Raw genomic sequence first — 20,935 nt, forward strand, 5'->3', positions numbered from 1 at the left:
GCCCAGACGTATCAAGGCCGTTATTACGACCAGAGGTGGTTGTTCTGGGTACTGATTTCTAAGGAACTATGCACCCAAATTGCGCGAAATGTAATCACATGTCAGTTCTAGTATAATATATTTGTCCAATGAATACCTGTTGATCATCTGCATTCCTTCTTGGTGTAGCAATTTTAATGACCAGTAGCGTATGTTCCAAAACCCTGCTGCATATCGGCATGTAATTAAGTGGATTACTCCTACTACCTTTCTTGAATATTGGTGTGACCTGTGAAGCTTTTCAGTCTTTGGGCACGGATCTTTTGTCGAGCGAGCGGTTGTGTCTGATTGTTAAGTATGGAATTACTGCATCAGCGTACTCTTGAAAGTAACCAAATTGGTACACAGTCTGGAGCAGAAGACTTGCTTTTATTAAGTGATTTAAGTTGCTTCACTACTCCGAGGATATTTACTTCTACGTTACTCATGTTGGCAGCTGTTCTGGAATTCTGGAATATTTACTTCGTCCTCTTCTATGAAGGCATTTTGGAGGCTGTGTTTAGTAACACTGCTTTGGCAGCACTGTCTTCGATAGTATCATCACTGTTATCGCGCAGAGAAGGCATTGCTTGTTTCTGCAACAGTGTTCTGACCCTTTTTGTGTACCAAGGAGGATCAGCTCCGTCGTTTGTTAATTTATTTGGCATAAATCTCTCAATTGCTGCCGATACTATTTCTTTGAATTCAAGCCACATCTGGTCTACACTTATATTATTAATTTGGAAGAAGTGGATATTGTCTCTCTGGAAGGCGTCAAGTGAATTTTTACCTGCTTTTATGAATAGGTATATTTTTGTTTATTTTTGGAGGCTTTGGGGGTTACAATATTTAATCTCGCTACGACAGTGCTGTGTTCACCGAGCCCTGTACCCGTTTTGATGCTCGTTATTAACTCGGGATTATTTCTTGCTAAGAGGTCAATTGTGTTTTCACAACCGTTTACTATTCGCGTGGGCTCATGAACAAACTGCTCGAAATAATTTTCAGAGAATACGTTTAGCACAATTTCGGATGATGTTTTATGCGCACCTCCGGAATTAAACATGTATTTTCGCCAACATATCGAGGGTAAATTAAAGTCACCACCAACTACAATCGTAGTTTGAAAGCAAACTCAAGTTTTCTTTGAACTTCTCAGCAGCTTATCATCTGAATTGGGAGGTCGGTAAAAGGATCCAATTATTATTTTATTCCGGTTGCCAACAATGACCTCTGCCCATACTAACTCACAGGAACTATCTACTTCAATTTCGCGACAAGATAAACTACTTCTGACAGCAACAAACACACCACCGCCAACCGTGTTTAGCCTACTCTTTCGGAACACCGTTAGGTTCTGCGCAAAAATTTCGGTTGAGCTAATATCCGGTGCCTTTGTTAGTAGCAAAATCTTTAGCTTTTCCGTAAATAATTCAATTACTTCTATTAAACTTATTCACTATTTAGAAAACTTTTTCCCTCAATTGACACCTTTTCTTTAATATTGAGATCTACTTTCAGTAGCTTATTTATAATTTCATTCTTTTACCAAACAAATTTAAAAAACACCACATTATACGTGATATCGACTCCACTGTATCAATATCTCTGAATTACGCTCTTTTATACTTCCGAAAAAGATATGGATATATTCACACTAGATACCAATTAAATAGACTGGGAAGTTTCCTTTAACCCCAATAAAATTGGATTTATTTTCCTTCTAGGTATCTCAATACACGTTGGTTATCACCAGTGGACGAGTGCCAACAAATATATTATCAGTCCCCACAATACGGAAACAAGTCATAAAAAATCAAACAAAAATCCTAAATGTCACCGCCACTTTTCAACTAACCTGAAGTTACAATTTGAAAGCAAATCTTGACCTCTTCAGGCGTTGACCACACGCGACCCGCTAAGTTCCCTAACATTTAAATCGGCCACTCGTCACCTTGATGAATCAAGTTTTGGTTTAGCTACGTGTAGCTCGTTAAATGGTTCCTTCAATTTACTATCGCTTGTCTACTCAGTGATACGTGCACACCATCACCGTATAGTGAAACAGTTCGTCGTTCTATGAGCCAATTCGCTGTCTGCTGCAAGCTAGTGGTCTTGAAAATACAACTACCAACACGTGTTCGAGGCTTTCCCTTCTCGATACACACACGCACAATACCCAAACCACCTCACTAAAAACGACAAACAACCCAATTACCTCTGGGCGCGTCGCGACCAATCAACATACAATGCAGACGGGATATCGGTCACACCGATTCCACAAAACTCAGCTCCTAACAAATCAATCTCTCAATTAAATCAGGCTCACGCGGGACTCACCCCAGCAAATTTTACGAACGAAACTGTTCCCACAACTATAATCGACAAAATTCCGTGCCCTCTCCCAAGACTTAGGTGTCAACTGAGTAGCCTCACTACACCACGCAGTGAAACGCTATAAGATCAGACTTGATATACACCACTACCACCACTTTGGTCGGTGAGAGGTCTATCCGGGAACTAACTAACCCTTTTCGTTGTACAATAGGAACTATTTTAAAACGAACAAACACGCAACGCCACGCCAACTATTAACAATTAATGTAATAATCATCGATGCTGTCGATTCTTCGCAATAGCGGCCGGCTGCTGCGCGTCGCTCAGGCGGCATCTCTGGACGCAGCGAGGGCGATGTGGTATATCGCTGCAGTCGCGCCTGCTCGCCACCTGCTATTCCGTAGACGCTCTCACATCATCTAGAGCACAATTTGATTTTGGTTTTAGCACATCATACACGTATATTATCGAGACCACCAGGTGTTATCACTGATTTATCACGCAGGACGCTCAGCACCAGTAAGGGCGAACGTACCCCGTGCGTTTTGACACAGCACAAGTGCCACAGACTTCTACTCTGTCTCTGTTGGTTTTCTTGGTGTACATGAATGATGTGACACTAGCCATGACAGATGGCACAAAAATGATTCTTTTTGCAGATGTCATAAGTGTTATTGTGAGATACATGGAACGTAATATGAATGATACGAATGCATAGTTTTGTGATGATATATATTGATAAAATTCTCTCCAGCTTCCAGCCAGATCAAGTAGTTTAAACTCCACAAGCTTTAGGTGGAGTGCTCCTTGGCCATTGTCAAGTGGTGACTGTAAAATGATTGCTGCTGCTGTCAGCACTTGACCATGGCCAAGGAGCACTCAGCTGCAAGCTTGTGTATTTAAAACAGCATGACATGGCTGGAAGCCAGGGAGAATTTTATCATAATATAAATGATGTAGTTGATAGGTTAGACAGTACCATCAACATGTGGCTATCAGGGACCTGATTAATACTTAACTGTAACAAGCATTCAGTTTCTGACAAGGAACTCTTATAAAAGTAAAATTTTAGTGGTAGGAGGTGATCAGACAGTCAGTGAAGTCAACTATTTAAATTCTTTGGGACTGAGGGTAGATGGAAAATCTGAATGCTGTTATCTCTGCCGTAAGAATGATCTCCACTGTCTCTGACGTTGCCCACTTTCATTCTGCTATGTTATTTCATATGGTGTTACGTTTTGGAGGGACTATGTACACTTTCCGAGAGTAATACTGACGCCTAAACAGGCTGCCAGACTGATATGTGGTGTCAGTTCACTAACTTTGTGTACACTCTTGTTCACGTGCTTCAGAATTCTAACTCTGCCATCCCTGTACATATAATTCACTACAAAATTTGTTACCGACAATACTACCTCATTTACAAGAAACTGGATCATTCATTCAGTGAATACTAGACACAAAAAAGGTATGCACCTTGATAAAACTTCCTTAAGTAATGCACTATTCAGCAGGTTTCATTTTCAATATGCTTCAAGCAGAACTAAAAAACATTGAGTAATAAACCCCAAGTATTCAGTTCCAAGTCAGAAGCTTTCCTTGTGACACACTCCTACTCTGCACAAGAGTTCCTGGCAGTAGAGTTCCTGGCAGTAGTTCTTACCTTTCCTCTGTAATTTGCAATTTATTCATGTACTCCCAGTTCCATTGTGCTTTATTAATTCTTGTTAACAAAATTTTATAATCATCATTCTGTAAACGAAGTATTGGCTCGTCCTGTGATCAAGAGCTGTTGCTTGTATCGTCCTCAGAACAAGATAAATAAATTACTATGAGTGAACTTTCATGTAGATGGAATGGGCTTCGAAACAGCAACGACAGAAAAACTGTTTTTAAAAAACGACATTGGCGGTCAGCAGCTTGAAACTGTTGAATGTTGTCATTTTTAGAGTTCTGTACCTTAATTGGTGTAAACAGAATCAATATAGATTCACTTTGTTGCCCGTCTGTCTTTCTGTCGCTCAGTTAAAAATCCTTTTCGTCTGGAATGGGTAGACGTACTAAGTTCACATTTGTGTCATATACTAACGTCTACGGTCAACTGGCGGTGTAAAAATTGAAGCTTCAATGTCAATGCACTCACAAGATACGGGTATTTATGTCACGTATTTTCATACTTGCGTACTCACTCATGACAATATAGGGTACATCCCATTGACATAGAATCATGATAAATAGTAAGAAGCAAGGCTTCACACTACAAGTAAATCAAATAATCCTAAAACTGTTTAGTTATAATTGAATAAGAATTTTTTTCATTCGTTATCCCACTGTCCATCTGTCTGACAGTTAAGAAAATCTTTCTCTCGGGAACAGTAGACGCGTCCAGCTGAAATTTATTTCACATACTGAGGCCTGTGGCCCCTTGGCGGTGTACAAACTTTAATCATCTAAGTCAATGTACTCCAGAGACACGGCTGCTTATGTCACGCATTTTGATACTGGCCAACTGACCCATCCAGACCCATTGGGGACATTCCGTTGATTTAGGATCATGATATTTAGCAATGAGCAAGGTTTCTCAGTACAATGAAAGTAAAAAAAAATCCGAAATTTGGTGACCTGTAATTAAATCACACGAATTTTTTTTTGTCATTTCGTAGTCAGGCCTACAGGGTGGTCCAATGATAGTGACCGGGCCAAATATCTCACGAAATACGCATCAAACGAAAATACTAGAAAGAAACTCGTCTAGCTTGAAGGGGGAAACCAGATGGCGCTATGGTTGGCACGCTAGAGGCGCTGACATAGGTCAAACGGATATCAACTGCGTTTTGTTTAATAGGGACCCCCATTTTTTATTACATATTCGTGTAGTACGTAAAGAAATATGAATGTTTTAGTTGGACCACGTTTTTCGCTTTGTGATAGATGGCGCTGTAATAGTCACAAACGTATAAATACGTGGTATCACGTAACATTCCGCCAGTGCGGACGGTATTTGCTTCGTGATGCATTACCCTTGTTAAAATGGACCGTTTACCAACTGCGGAAAAGGTCGATATCCTGTTGATCTACGGCTATTGTGATCAAAATGCCCAACGGGCGTGTGCTATGTATGCTGCTCGGTATCCTGGACGACATCACCCAAGTGCCCGGACCGTTCGCCGGATAGTTACGTTATTTAAGGGAACAGGAAGTGTTCAGCCACATGAGAAACGTCAACCACGACCTGCAACAAATGATGATGCCCAAGTAGGTGTTTTAGCTGCTGTTGGGCTAATCCGCACACCAGTAGCAGACAAATTGCGCGACAATCGGGAATCTCAAAAACGTCGGTGTTGAGAATGCTACATCAACATCGTTTGCACCCGTACCATATTTCAGTGCACCAGGAATTGCATGGCGACGACTTTGAACTTCGTGTACAGTTCTGCCACTGGCCTCGAGAGAAATTACGGGACGATGACAGACGTTTTGCACCTGTTCTATTTAGTGACGAAGCGTCATTCACCAACGGCGGTAACATAAACCGGCATAATATGCACTACTGGGTAACGGAAAATCCACGATGGCTGCGACAAGTGGAACATCAGTGATCTTGGCGGGTTAATGTATGGTGCGGCATTATGGGAGGAAGGATAATGGGCCCCCATTTTATCGATGGCAATCTAACTGGTGCAATGTATGCTGATTTCCTACGTAATGTTCTACCGATGCTACTACAAGATGTTTCACTGCATGACAGAATGACGATGTACTTCCAACATGATGGATGTCCGGCACATAGTTCGCGTGCGGCTGAAGCGGTATTGAATAGCATATTTCGTGACAGGTGGATTGGTCGTCGAAGCACCATACCATGACCCGCACGTTCACCGGATCTGACGTTCCCGGATTTCTTTCTGTAGGGAAAGTTGAAGGATATTTGCTATCGTGATCCACCGACAACGTCTGACAACATGCGTCGCATTACGGAAGGCGAAATACTCGCTGTTGAGAGGAATGTCGTTACCAAATGCATTGAGGTTGACGGACATCATTTTGAGCATTTATTGCAATAATGTGGTATTTACAGGTAATTACGCTGTAACAGCATGCGTTCTCAGAAATGATAAGTTCACAAAGGTACGTGTATCACATTCGAACAACCGAAATAAAATCTTCAAACGTACCTACGTTCTGTATTTTAATTTAAAAAACCTACCTGTTACCAACTGTTCGTGTAAAATTGTGAGCCATATGTTTGTGAGTATAACAGCGTTATGTATCACAAAGCGAAAAAAGTGGTCCAACTAAAAAATTCATATTTCTTTACGTACTACAAGAATATGTAATAAAAAATGGGGGTTCCTATTTAAAGAAACGCAATTGATATCCGTTTGACCAATGGTAGCGCCATCTAGCGGGCTAACCATAGCGCCATCTGGTTTCCCCCTTCAAGCTAGACAAGTTTCGTTCTTTGTAGTATGTACATGTCCTTGGGTTAAGACTCCTTTTTCTCAGAAATGGGTAGACGTACATCTTGCCTGTATCGATATCGATCACAGGTAAGAAGCGTCAAGGTTCTCGATTTCCGAAATGGATGAGCCATCTACATATTTAATTAAGTTTGTACGGAACCCTCCGTGCGCGAGTCCTACCCGCTCTTATCCGGATTTTTACACAGTAAAATCGACTTAATCTGATTAAGTTTTTATAATATCGCCGAAGACGTGCGTAATGTGAGTTACTAGTTGACCAAGACCGTAAAACGGATCATATCGCATAGATTGAGTTGATAAAGCTATAGCAAATAATAACTTTCAATTGAGATTGAAACTTCCTAAATAACATATCAAACAAGGAACACCACAAAGAAAAAGGAAGCTAAAAATAAATATAAAAATTTTATTTTGCAATAATCAATTGACACACGTTTATTAACAGCACGTAATTAAAAACTGTATTCTGTACACGAAGGATCTCGTTATAGACAATACTCTGCCCGTGCGTCAGACCCACTAGGAAGTCTCTTTGCTGTCTACGCAAGGTCCTTCATCTTGATGGGCTTTCTGACAGCATTACTGAAGCCCTCCTTGAAATGGAACCATATGTCACTCTTCACAATCTCATCGATACGGCGACCTGCAATAAAAAAAAAAAAAATAATTTAGTTCACTTAAAAAAATATTGCATGTTTATTTCACACTCACATGGCGACGACACAAACAAAATGTGGATAATGAAAGGGGAAAAAACATTGGGTGAAAATCACTAATAGTTCACTATTACTATTAAAAAGAAGAATGTATTTCAAGCGCTGGAGGCTCATCTTCAGGTGCTTATCACTATGCCATCAATAGTTGTAGATAAAGATTCCCGCTGGCCCTGTTAGGCAAATACATTTCAGTTGCGTGATGAAATAAGATTGACTAAAACAACAATCTGTACAAAAATTACACTGAGGTGACAAAAGTCATGGAACACCTCCTAACATCGTGCCGGACCTCCTTTTGCCAGTAGTTGTGCAGAAACTCGGCGTGGCATCGACTCCCAACTCGTTCGAAGTCACCTGCACAAATACTGAGGCATGCTGCCTCTATAGCCGTCCATAATTGCTAAAGCGTTACCGGTGCAGGATTTTGTGCACGAAACGACCTCTCGATTATGTGTCGTAAATGTTCGATGAGATTCATGTTAGGTGATCTGGGTGGCCAAACCATTCCCTTGAATTGGCCAGAACGTTCTTCAAACCAACCGCGAAAAATTGTGGCCTGGTGACATGGCGCTTTGTCATGCACAAAAATTTCATCGTTGTTTGTGAACATTCCATATAAATACAGTCCTCACCATTATGGAACCATCACGAAGTTGCACAGTGCCTTTGTTGAAAATTTGGGTCCATGATTTCAAAGGGGTCTGCGCCATCACCTCTTACCAACTGAAATCGGGCCTCGTCTGACCACGCCACGGTTCTACAGACGTCCAGGGTCCAATCGACATGGCCATGAGCCCAGGAGAGAGGCTTCAGGCAATGTCGTACTATTAGCAAATGCACTCGCGTCGGTTCTATGCTGTCAGAGCCCACTAGCGCCAGATTTCGCCGCACTGCCCTGCCGGATACGCTCGTCGTATGACCTACATTGAATGCTGCGGTTATTTCACGCAGTATTGCTTGTCTGTTAGCACTGACAACTCTACGCAAACCTCGCTGCTCTTGGTGGTTAAGTGAAGTCCGTCTGCCACTGCACTGTCTGTGGTGAGAGGTGAAATGTATTCTCGGCACACTCTTGACACTGTGGATCTCGGAATATTGATTCCCTAACGATTTCCGAAATAGAATGTCCCATTCGTCTAGCTCCGGCTACTATTCCGCGTTCAAAGTCTTTTAATTGCCGACACATGCCACAATCATGTCGGAAACCTTCAGATGAATCACCTTACTGCAAATGAGAGCTCCGTCAATGCAGCATCCTTTTATACCTCGTGTTCGCGACACTACCGCCATCTGTGTGTATGCATATCACTATTCCATGCCACTTGTCACCTCAGGGTATTTAGTGCTTGTGTTATCAAATGTATGGACCTCAAGCGTGGATAACGTTGTGAAACATATTTTGTGCGTTAAACCGGTTTACTTATGTTAATATTTCCAATGCCTGTGTACGTTACAAAGCTACAGACATCACATAGACTAACGGTACACACAGTTTTCGGTGGTTTTTTTTTCTACTATAAAACGAGTCTAAAGTTAACATGACAGTTGCCTGTAGATTACAGAGGTGACTTGTCTGCTGTGTGTGGTAATAATAGATAGAATGTTAAATTACTGAATAAATCTATTTATTGATTTATATTGTTTTTGGAAAAGTTATCATTGTGCACAAAAACACTTCAGATAGTTGTGACAGATATAGTGTCTTACCTTCAGTTTCTGCATGAAGTGTACTTTCAGTCTATCGTGGATGATGATTTGTATGTTTCTGTTTTGGGTACATGGGGTTATCCATTGTGCATTTTTCGCAGTGGTTGAACCTAAGCCCCCAGCGCGCTACTCGCGACGTATTTGGAGAGTTCAGAATATTTTTCCAGAGTAAAACTCAGGTAATTGTTGCACTGTAATCTGTACACTCAACTTGCTACACGTTCGGGGTGTTAATGTTTGGTGTATGAGATGGGTTATAACATAAAAACGATTGTGACTGAAGGCGTTTTACCTTTCCCTTTATTTTTTTCCAGCCATGTCTCCAACAAAAACCACAATGGACAAGATTTAAAAAAGCGAGTCGACGTAGCGTAGAAATCGCCTGTGCAAGAATTCGATTAACTACCAGCACCCCGATTACAGTTAACAAACACTGAATTCATGCGTCGGTTTACCATTTCCTCGATGGTTGCATTTGATTTAAAAGTGAAAAAGTTATGGAAAAGAAATGACCGCACAGAATAAACGACAAATTCAATTGAGAGAAAGACTGTTGAATAGAGAACTAACAGCAGAAAAAGTCAATATCAGTACATGAAAAAAATTGTAATTTCTTTTAGAGCGATGCCATATGGAGGAATAGCGAAACCTATTTGAATAATACACTGGGCTTAGTACTATCATACGCATTGTGCGGCTGTTGTAATGTTATTAGTTACTCGATTCGAGTTGCAAATCTCACAATTATCAACCGGTGAATACACATATACCTTCTCAATTTACCGATTTGCAAAATGTTATTTATCCGACAGATTTGACCATGCCGCAGCCGATGGGCTTGCAGAAAAACCTGTCTGCCTATTGAATCTCTGTAGCATCACTGGAGCGCTCCGACAAAAACGTTATCAAATACTGAAAAATCCCTATTTTATAATAATATCTATACCTCTGGTCAATAATCGTGATCCATGACGAATCACTGAAGGCATACTGTGAACGCTACGTCTGAGAATTCAAAAGACAGCAATTTTTGGTAACTTTGTTGTGCGATTTGAAATAGATCGCTTAAGAAAATGGGCACAAACATATTTTTTATTTGTTGTAATAATTCATCCCAGCATGTGAAAACTACAGAGGTATAACACTACTAAGTACAACTTACAAGATTTTCACAACTATACTCAATAAAAGATACAAAACTGCGCAGAAGGCATACTTGGGAAAATCGGTCTGGTTTATGACCAGAGGAATAAGTGATCAAACATCTGCGATAAGACAAATGATGAAAAAGTTCCATGAACATCAATTAGATCTGCACTTCTTATTCATCGATTTCAAACACGTCTTTGACCTCATAAATCAGCAAGATTTATACAGAGTGTCGAGAGAAGTTGGTATGCGTCCTAAACAAATAAATCTAATGAGAATGACAATGATAGAGACAGGAGCTACAATAAAGTTACTCAATATGACAAGTGAAAACTTTGTGTTTAATAAAGGCGTGAAGCAAGGTGATTGTCTCTCCATCATCTTATTCAATGTAGCCCTGCATAGCGTAGTAAATCAAATCAATAAAAGAGGCAGCATATTTTTTATGAAAACTAGCCAGATTGGTGCATATGTTGATGACATGGCAATAGTAGGACGAAATTCCAATACACTTAAGAAACATACCTGGCGATGGAACCAACGGCATTAAAAATCGGCCTCATAGTAAACTAAAATAAAACGAAATATACGATATTGTCGAACTCGAGGGCAGAAGAACCCCTAAATATCTAAATATAAATGGGACATGTTTCCAAGTCTCGTCCTTAATATGATGATAACAGCATTGGAACGGCTAAAAGGGAAAGGATACAAGAAGAGAACAGAGTTTACTTTGTACAGCTACAACTCTTCAGAAACAACCCTGTCACAAGAAGAAGGAAACTGCCTAGTTCGCCCAATTGTCACATAGGGGTAAGGGTATGGACGCTCATAAAAAATGACAAAATGCTTTAGAAACATTTGAACGAAAACTACTACGCGAAATTTATGGCCCAATAAGAGAGGAAGAAGCCTGGAAGATACGCCATAACACCTAGCTACGAGCCTTAATACAAGGAAGAAATATAGTGAAATTTATTGCGTGACACCGAATAGAATGGATTGACAAGCCCCCGCAGACATTCCGCAAGCGTCTATGAATATCTGCGATGCTCTGGTTTTCCTCCTGAAGAAACTCAATGACAGCTCTCTGTTCGCAACGCACGCCCGTTACAGACGCCATATTGAAGGCTATGGCTAGCGCTGCCACTTATCTGAACTTCATAAAACTAGAAGGGCTGAAGCGGGAATATTCCACGATGTCTCACAACAAATTCCGGATTTTTCAACCGATATGGGTCGAGAAGAAAGTGTGGTCCATTATGCATTGAACACTGCTCGTAATTGACGAAGCCAAGGCTCACCATCGGCTGTGGCGCAACAGAAGAAGAAGAAGAAGAAGAAGAATAGATCAACCACAAGCTGTCCTCAACTCGTCGATTGGTTTGAACTCCGTAGCGCTTTACAAGACATCATATTGGAGTTGCTATGCGCCTGCCTTCCTCCGGCCTATGAACTGACCTATCCAGCCGTTTATAGGCGGAGCAAAGGGTCGCCGTGGACTCCGAACCACGGTGCAATTTGGAATTTTTCAAATTAAAATGTCATTCCCAGAGGTGAAAGAACAGTGAAATAACACAAAAAATTGTAGGCCCGATTGGAGATTGAACTCACGACCTGTGGATTTGTAGCCTGACACGTACTCACCCAGGCACTGACCTAGATCCATAAAACGACGAACATACTCATGGACAATATTATGCAAGAGGACAAACTTTAGGTGGTGACTCATGACACGAAATGGAACCATAACATCTATAAGAAGGTGTCTCCAGAAACTGACGGCCAGTCTGCAATAAAACTCTACTACTGTTACACACTACACAGTATTAATTTGTTATTTAATTTAAGCATATTTCCCAACGTATTGAATCGTAGCATCAGTAACGGTTTAGCAGGATTGACGATCATATAGAATTAAGTAAATTGTACACCCTCTCAAGCATAATTTTTAATGAGATGTTTGCTTCCTTTCGAGCCTCTTACAACAAAAAAATTAATGGCGTTGCGTACAGGGTGTACGGAAATTCGTATTACAACTTACAGGACTTGTAAGAGGGCAGTGAGTACTTAATGTTTTCCAGCAGGCTCCCAAGTCCGGAAACATACCGTTTCCGTTCTACAACCGTTTGAAAACATGTTTGCTGATGTCAGTTGATGTCTATACTACATCTACGATTGGTTCGAGCCTCATTCACGTGCCTGTGAGTGTTAGAGCAACGTGGTTGCGTACAAGTTTGCAGAATACACAGACATGATCCTTCTGACCGGTAACGGAAGAGCCACTTGTCTCCTTGATCAAGATCGTTCTCCACACCGTCCGACTCCATCGATTACCCTTTTTGCCACAATTATGCAACAGCTTTGAGAAACGGTACCTTCACCGTCAACAAGCGTGACTGTACTGCTCCAAGGACGCACCGCATACTGAACTGGAAGAGGCCGTACTGCATCACGTTGAAGAGAACCCGTCAACGAGTACGCGAGCAACTTCTTTGGCTATTAACGAGTGGATCTGTAAAACAAGTGGTCATGCCTGATCAACAATTTGTAAAATGCTTTCAAATGATTATCGCATGGAAACTCTATGTCTCTGGACACGAGTTCCAATCCAAAATACTATCTACTCACTCCCTTCTACAAGTTCTAGAAGTTTGTAACGGGAATTTCCGAACATCCCGTTTAATCATATGTGCCTTATTATGAAGAACTTTCCCTGCACGTACTGTGCATGAATACTGTGGTGCCATGCAATTTAGTAAAGAGATAGCAAAGAAAACACTCCAAGCGTGCAGCTTGGGTGGCGACAGTCACACGAGACGGCCACCCCTCTGGAACAACGTGACGTACTCACCACGAGAATGCGTTTCTGCGCCGGTGATAACGTTATTTTACGCGAGCCATATGAAATATCGCCGATTCGCAGTCGGAGCGCTTCTCGCAAGTGACGGAAACCTGGTAGAAATCATTTCCAGAATGCAGCATCAACTGGGCCTCATGCAATAGTGGGCCAATTTAAACAAGATAACTATCAACCTCATCAAGACCATGGGAAAGATGTGTGTCCACAAGCAAGCAAGCTTCCGCAAGTCGCTTCCAGAAGCAATTTAAGCAAGTTGTCTGGCTTGGAAATATCCCCAGCACGTCGACTTCCACAAGTTTCGCCGTCTTCCAGAAACAGCTTCCGCAAGTTTGTGGAAACAGTTTCTTGCATTTTGCACCTTGCTGCAAGTACTTGCCTAACTTGACAGTTGCTGAAACTTATACTCAAACTTGCGGAAATTTTCTGTGTGCAATACCGACACGAAAATGTCAGTGCCGAAAAGGAGAAGGCGCAAAGACAGATGTGCCGAAACAAATGTACCACTGGAATCCTAAAAGTATGTATATACAGGGTGATTCAAAAAGAATGCCACAACTTTAGGAATTTAAAACTCTGCAACGACAAAAGGTAGAGCTAAGCACTATCTGTCGGCGAATTAAGGGAGCTATAAAGTTTCATTTAGTTGTACATTTGTTCGCTTGAGGCGCTGTTGACTAGGCGTCAGCGTCAGTTGATGCTAAGATGGCGACCGCTCAACAGAAAGCTTTTTGTGTTATTGAGTACGGCAGAAGTGAATCGACGACAGTTGTTCAGCGTGCATTTCGAACATAGTATGGTGTTAAACCTCCTGATAGGTGGTGTATTAAACGTTGGTATAAACAGTTTACAGAGAATGGGTGTTTGTGCAAAGGGAAAAGTTCTGGACGGCCGAGAACGAGTGATGAAAATGTAGCACGCATCCAGCAAGCATTTGTTCGCAGCCCAGGAAAATCGACTCTCAGAGCTAGCAGAGAGCTGCAAATTCCACAATCAACTGTATGGAGAGTCCTACGAAAAAGGTTAGTTATGAAACCTTATCGTCTGAAATTGGTTCAAGCACTGCCGGCAGCTGATAAGATTAAAAGAATCGATTTCTGTGATTTTGTCCTTGCTCAAATGGAAACAGATGAATCTTTCGTTTCAAAGATTGTGTTTAGTGATGAAGCAACTTTCCACACTAACGGGAAAGTCAATCGTCACAATGTCTGTATATGGGGCACTGAGAATCCGCGGGAAACAACTCAGTATGAACGTGACTCGCCTAAGGTGAACGTTTTCTGTGCCATTTCAGCCAATAAAGTTTTTGGTCCCTTTTTCTTCGAAGGAGCTACTGTAACTGGACTACAGTATCTGGAGATGTTAGAGAATTGGCTGTTCCCTCAGCTCGAACAAGAAGCACAACAATTCATATTTCAGCAGGATGGAGCGCCACCACATTGGCACTTATCTGTCCGTAACTACCTGAACGTCAACTACCCGAGGCGATGGATCGGCCGCCAGGCAGCCCGTGACAGAGCACTTCATCACTGGCCTCCAAGAAGCCCTGATCTTACCCCCTGCGATTTTTTCTTATGGGGGTATGTTAAGGATATGATGTTTCGGCCACCTCTCCCAGCCACCATTGATGATTTGAAACGAGAAATAACAGCAGCTATCCAAACTGTTACGCCTGATATGCTACAGAGAGTGTGGAACGAGTTGGAGTATCGGGTTGATATTGCTTGAGTGTCTGAAGGGGGCCATATTGAACATCTCTGAACTTGTTTTTGAGTGAAAAAAAAACCTTTTTAAATACTCTTTGTAATGATGTATAACAGAAGGTTATATTATGTTTCTTTCATTAAATACACAATTTTAAAGTTGTGGTATTCTTTTTAAATCACCCTGTATAATTGGCCACCGTCAGCGAATAAGCGCGGAATGGTTGGTTTGTGCCTTTGGGGGGTGGACCAAACAGCGAGGTCATCAGTCATAGAGGATTAGGGAAGGATGGGGAAGGAAGTTGGCCGTGCCCTTTGAAAGGAACCATGCCGGCAGTTGGCCGAAGTGAGTTAGGGAAATCACGGGAAACCTAAATCTGGATGATCGGACGCGAGTTTCAACCGTCTTTCTCCTAAATGCGAGTCCAGTGTGTTAACCACTGCGCAACCTCGCTCGGTAGCGCGGAATGAATTTACTGATTGCTTTATTCTCCAGACGGGGAAGTTGAATCGCATTCAGACGTCTTTGAATTTTAGCTGATTTTTTAATGTTAGTATGAACATAAATGTATTACATTTGTAATAAAAGTAATAAGTACTGTTTGCAAAAATCGAAGAGTAATTGAAAGTTGATCTCTTGTTGATGCAACATGCCGCATTTTTGTATTCTGTTTTCGAATATTTGTTGTACAATATATGACATGTGTTCGAAATTTGCATACGACGTTCTCAGAAATATTTTCATCTGACCGATCTCTTCTGATTTTGGTTCATTCAATAGGGTATTTTAATACCTATAATACGTACGCCTCTGTATTCATCCAAATATTTATTTTTGTCTAATTTAGTTTTCTCTCACGATTTTTCTTGAGTAATAATAATAATAATAGTGCAACAATTGTGGCGGCTGCTCTGGATTTTAAGCACGAATCTACAAACTTCTACTTCCGTCTCTCACGACGCAAGTCTTGAGGAAACACTTTTACAAGTACTTGTAGAAAGTTCCTGAAATTAACTTGCCCAAGCGACTTGCAGAAGTAAACACCTTAGCAAATGCTTGCAGAACTTACTTTGCACTTGCTCTGGACGCGCGCCTCAGGACTCTTCACGAAACGAGGACACATCCCGTGCGCCCATTTGGAAAAAAAGAAAGCTCTTGTGGGAGCGCGCGCACGCACGCACGCACGCACGCACACACACACACACACACACACACACACACACACACACACACCTTGTCACCGAGAAAAATGAAGGAATGAAAATTAGGAAACCAGTAATACCCTCCTTTAACTTAACGTTAAAACAAAATAGTCAACTCTACGGATAACGGTAGGACAAAGTGCGTTATATCGCTCCACGTTCTGGTTAACAACCTTTGGAGTTAATTGTAGGACTCTCCAAGTCCTACAAAACACGTGTTTCTATGGGAATTAGGAGCCCGTTAGTGAATACTCACTGCGGAGTTCCACGAAGAGCTGTAAGAAAAATGCCTCCAACGGAAAACACAAGACGTGGCACAACAAATGTTTTACAAAATCGAAGATTTACGTGGCATTTTTTAGACAATTTTAAAACAGTAGGGACTATTCACCTACAGGGATGGCATAAAAGCAGAGTACCACGAGCGATAATTTAGTTATGAAGCAAAAACCAAAACATCAGTCATCCATTCAAACTCAAATAAACTAAACTGCGTCCGGCCTCAGAAGACCTAACGGTACCGACCGACCTCCGTGTCATCCTCATCCGACTGGCATCATCGGACGCGGATATGGAGTGGTGTGGGATCAGCAAATCGTTCTACTGGCCATTGTCACCTTCGTGACCCGAAGCCACTACGACTCAGTCAAGCAGCTCGTCAACTGTCATCGCGAGGCTGACTGCGGACCGGTAGGTCAACAGCAGATGGCGACCCAAAAGGTCACTCATCCAAATGCCAACCACGCCCGACGGTACATAACTTCAATAATCGGACGGAAACTGGTGTATCCACCGTGGCCATTGACCGTTTATCCAAACTACCATAGCCCAATAAAATTAACAAAATACGATGACCATTAAAGAAGGGAAGAGGAGTCATACGAGTTCCCAGGCCCCGACTCAAAAGAGAAATGAAAGATTTTACCCTACGTTACGCACAAATAGTAAAATTTTCAAAGATGATAGAGTTTCAGTTAAACCAAAAAATTTGGAGCACCGAGGCGTCAACTCTGTACCAGGCGCCGCAGACTCTGCACAGGCCGGCACCACGTGCGGACCAGTAGCGCATCACGTTCAAAACCACGTCCACATTCACGCGAGGGCAGCTTCACCAGTGCCACATCTGCACGGCAAACATGCGCGCGCCGCAGAAACACGGCTGCCATTCTCTGGCGTCGGTCGGTTCCGGTCCCTGGGGATCGCAGTTCGCAGCGCGCACAGAGCGAACCAGTGAGCGAACGAACGAACGAACGCGGGGAGCGAATTAGGCAGAGCAGGGCGTTATCTCGCCCTCTCTCTTAATCGCTGATTGGTTTACTCAGACCGCGAGAGCGCGCTCAACTTAGCAGAGTAATTATTCGGTGTAATTACGCATGACAATCCTATCAGGGCGCACGACCGCGGGCATACGAATCTCATTAGCTGAACAAACGGACGCAAAGGAAATACAATAACGGCTGGTGACGCTAGACAAACAGCACCACTAAATTAGACAAATGCGCCGGGTGCAGAGCTCGCAGGGAAAGTATAATCAGTTTTACGGAGCTCCCCAACTGTAACTGACGGCGGAAAGAAGAGGAGCTCTCGGTTTAGCCGCGGCCCGCCTGCGTTTACATTCCGACTCTGAGGGGCATAACCTATTAGCCGTCCTTCCGCAGACGTGCACCGGAATTAGCTCCCGTGGCCTGCGGTTGCAGTTTCAACTAGGTCCCATAATATGGCCGCCGTAATATGTTATACTTGCGTGGTGGCCACTGGCACGCCAAACAACAGGAGTTACTAAACGCACAGCTACTTCTGTAATTTGAAACCAGTCGTACGGCCTGTAATAATTTGTACCATCAAAACATTACCCTATTTTTATTCCATTCGTGGATGGTGCGTGGGAAGACTGAATTTGTACAACTGACTTTGTATCGTAGATAGTGTAACTATTTCGTAATGGTTTCACGTCGCAGACACAGACAGATATGAACATCAGAATGTCTTTTAATCCTCTCTCCAAGACCTGTTCAAAAATTATTACAGTAAAATATTCACTTATACATGCCTATATTAAAACGCAACACATAACTTACTACACTACTGGCCAATAAAATTGCTACACCACGAAGGTGACGTGCTACAGACGCGAAATTTAACCGACAGGAAGAAGATGCTGTGATATGCAAATGATTAGTTTTACATAGCATTCACACAAGGTTGGCGCCGGTGGCGACACCCACAACGTGATGACATGAGGAAAGATTCCAGCCGATTTCTCATGCACAAACAGCAGTTGACCGACGTTGCCTGGTGAAACATTGTTGTGATGCCTCGTGTAAGGAGGAGAAATGCGTACCATCACGTTTACGACTTTGATAAAGGTCGGATTGTAGCCTATCGCGATTGCGGTTTATCATATCGCGATATTGCTGCTCGCGCTGTTCGAGATCCAATGGCTGTTAGCAGAAGGAATCTGTGGGTTCAGGAGGGTAATACGGAACGCCGTGCTGGATCCCAAAGGCCTCGTATCACTAGCAGTCGAGATGACAGGCATCTTATCCGCATGGCTGTAACGGATCGTGCAGCCACGTCTCGATCCCTGAATCAACAGATGGGGACGTTTGCAAGATAACAGCCATCTGCACGAACACTTAGACGACGTTTGCAGCAGCATGGACTATCAGCTCGGATACCATGGCTGCGGTTACCCTTGACGCGGCATTACAACAGGAGCGCCTGCGATGGTGTACTCAACGACAAACCCGGGTGCACGAATGGTAAAACGTCATTTTTTCGGATGAATCCAGGTTCTGTATACAGTATCACGATGGTCGCATCCGTGTTTGGCGACATCGCGGTGAACGCACATTGGAAGCGTGTCTTCGTCATCGCCATACTGGCGTATCACCCGGCGTGATGGTATGGGGTGCAATTGGTTACACGTCTCGGTCACCTCTTGTTCGCATTGACGGCACTTTGAACAGTGCACGTTACACTTCAGATGTGTTACGACCCGTGGCTCTACCCTTCATTCGATCCCTGCGAAACCCTACATTTCAGCAGGATAATGCACGACCGCATGTTGCAGGTCCTGTACAGGCCTTTCTGGATACGGAAAATGTTCGACTGCTGCCCTGGCCAGCACATTCTCCAAATCTCTCACCAACTGAAAACGTCTGGTCAATGGTGGCCGAGCAACTGGCTCGTCACAATACGCCAGTCACTACCCTTGACGAACTGTGGTATCGTGTTGAAGCTGCATGGGTAGCTGTACCTGTAGACGCCATCCAAGCTCTGTTTGACTCAATGCCCAGCCGTATCAAGGCCGTAATTACGGCCAGAGGTGGTTGTTCTGGGTACTGATTTCTCAGGATCTATGCACCGAAATTGCGTGAGAATGTAATCACATGTCAGTTCTAGTATAATATATTTGTCCAATGAATATCCATTTATCATTTGCATTTCTTCTTGGTGTAGCAATTTTAATGGCCAGTAGCGTATTATGATGATGATTATGTTTGGATTGTGGGGCGCTCAACAATGGAGACATCAGCGCCCGTACAAAGTCCAATTTTTTTTACACAGTCCAATTTTTTTACACAGTCCAATTTTTTTTACACTGTCGAATCTAGCCACAGTTACGAATGATGATGATGAAACGATGAGGACAACACAAACACCCAGTCCCTGGACAGAGAAAATCCCCAATCCGGCCGGGAATCGAACCCGGGAACCCGTGATCCAGAGGCAGCAACGCTAGCCACTAGACCACGAGCTGCTGACAGATTTACTTTGACTCTCCCGTAAAAGGACACAACGGAGTTACCTCGGGTAACGCAACCTGTCCTCTTGCTGTGGTTAACAGTAAACAAACAGAAACACAAGTAAATTGTATAGTGGCCGTTGAGTCCATCGGCTTCAGTAGCAGGATTACGTTACTAGGCTGGTGTACAACATTGTAGCGTTATTGTTCTGATGTTGGTATTCTAACTGCCTTGTGTTTATTTATGGAGTGTCATTTTTTATTTGTAATACAGTGTTGCTATCTGAGATTACATATCATCATTTGGAGATAGTGGGCGGAGATGTGGACGCTAGAAAATGGAGTACCAAGTGGAGAAATCGAACATTTCCGACATTATCTTCTGTTTGAGATCAAATAGAGGGGTCACAGCAAAGGCGGCAGCCAGAAACACTTGTGCCGTCTACGGACGCATTATCATTGGACAGGGCAAAGCAATAAATTAGTTTTCTCGTTTTAAGGAGGATCGTTTTGACATAAGTGACTCACCACGTTTAGAAAGACCTTCGGGGTTTGATGAAGATCGTTCAAACGCATTAATCCACAATAATCCACGTCAGTGTACTCGAGAACTGGCAAATGTGATGATGAACTGTGATCATTCCACCATCGTGCGACATTTGTATTCAACGGGGAAGGTTCAAAAATTGGGTGTATGAGTACCGCATGCTCTAAGCCAAAATAACAAACGTCAGCGGCTGGCCCCATGGGCATCTCTGCTTGCTTGTCAATTGGCTCCTGAACAAAAACGGCCATTCCTATCTTGTATCGTTATTGCTGACGAGAAACCGTGTCTTTATGCTAACGTAAGGAAAATAAACGAATGGTTGAGCCCAAACAATGTTACAACTCCCCGAGCAAAGTCCTACGCGCATCGATGAAAAATAATGTCTGGTGGAACAGCGACGGTGTCATGTACTACGAACTGCTTCCCCGAGTGTAATTACCACATCTGACATTTATTGTCTACA

The 20,935-nt window shown here is 42.7% G+C and overlaps 1 protein-coding gene across 2 annotated transcripts in view; it reads right to left on the reverse strand.

The window, feature by feature from the left end:
- Positions 1-7,258: 7,258 nt before the first annotated feature.
- The window catches only part of LOC124594958 (chromosome transmission fidelity protein 18 homolog), a 467,415-nt gene continuing 453,738 nt past the window's right edge, over positions 7,259-20,935 (reverse strand). For both annotated transcript variants that reach the window (XM_047133468.1, XM_047133467.1), the window contains exon 20: positions 7,259-7,482. In XM_047133468.1, coding sequence (XP_046989424.1) covers positions 7,379-7,482 — 104 coding nt within the window. In that variant the 3' untranslated portion in view covers positions 7,259-7,378. The remainder of the gene's footprint in view (positions 7,483-20,935) is intronic.

The sequence above is a fragment of the Schistocerca americana genome, chromosome 2 (genome assembly GCF_021461395.2).
Source record: "Schistocerca americana isolate TAMUIC-IGC-003095 chromosome 2, iqSchAmer2.1, whole genome shotgun sequence".
In the NCBI taxonomy this organism is placed as follows: domain Eukaryota; kingdom Metazoa; phylum Arthropoda; class Insecta; order Orthoptera; family Acrididae; genus Schistocerca; species Schistocerca americana.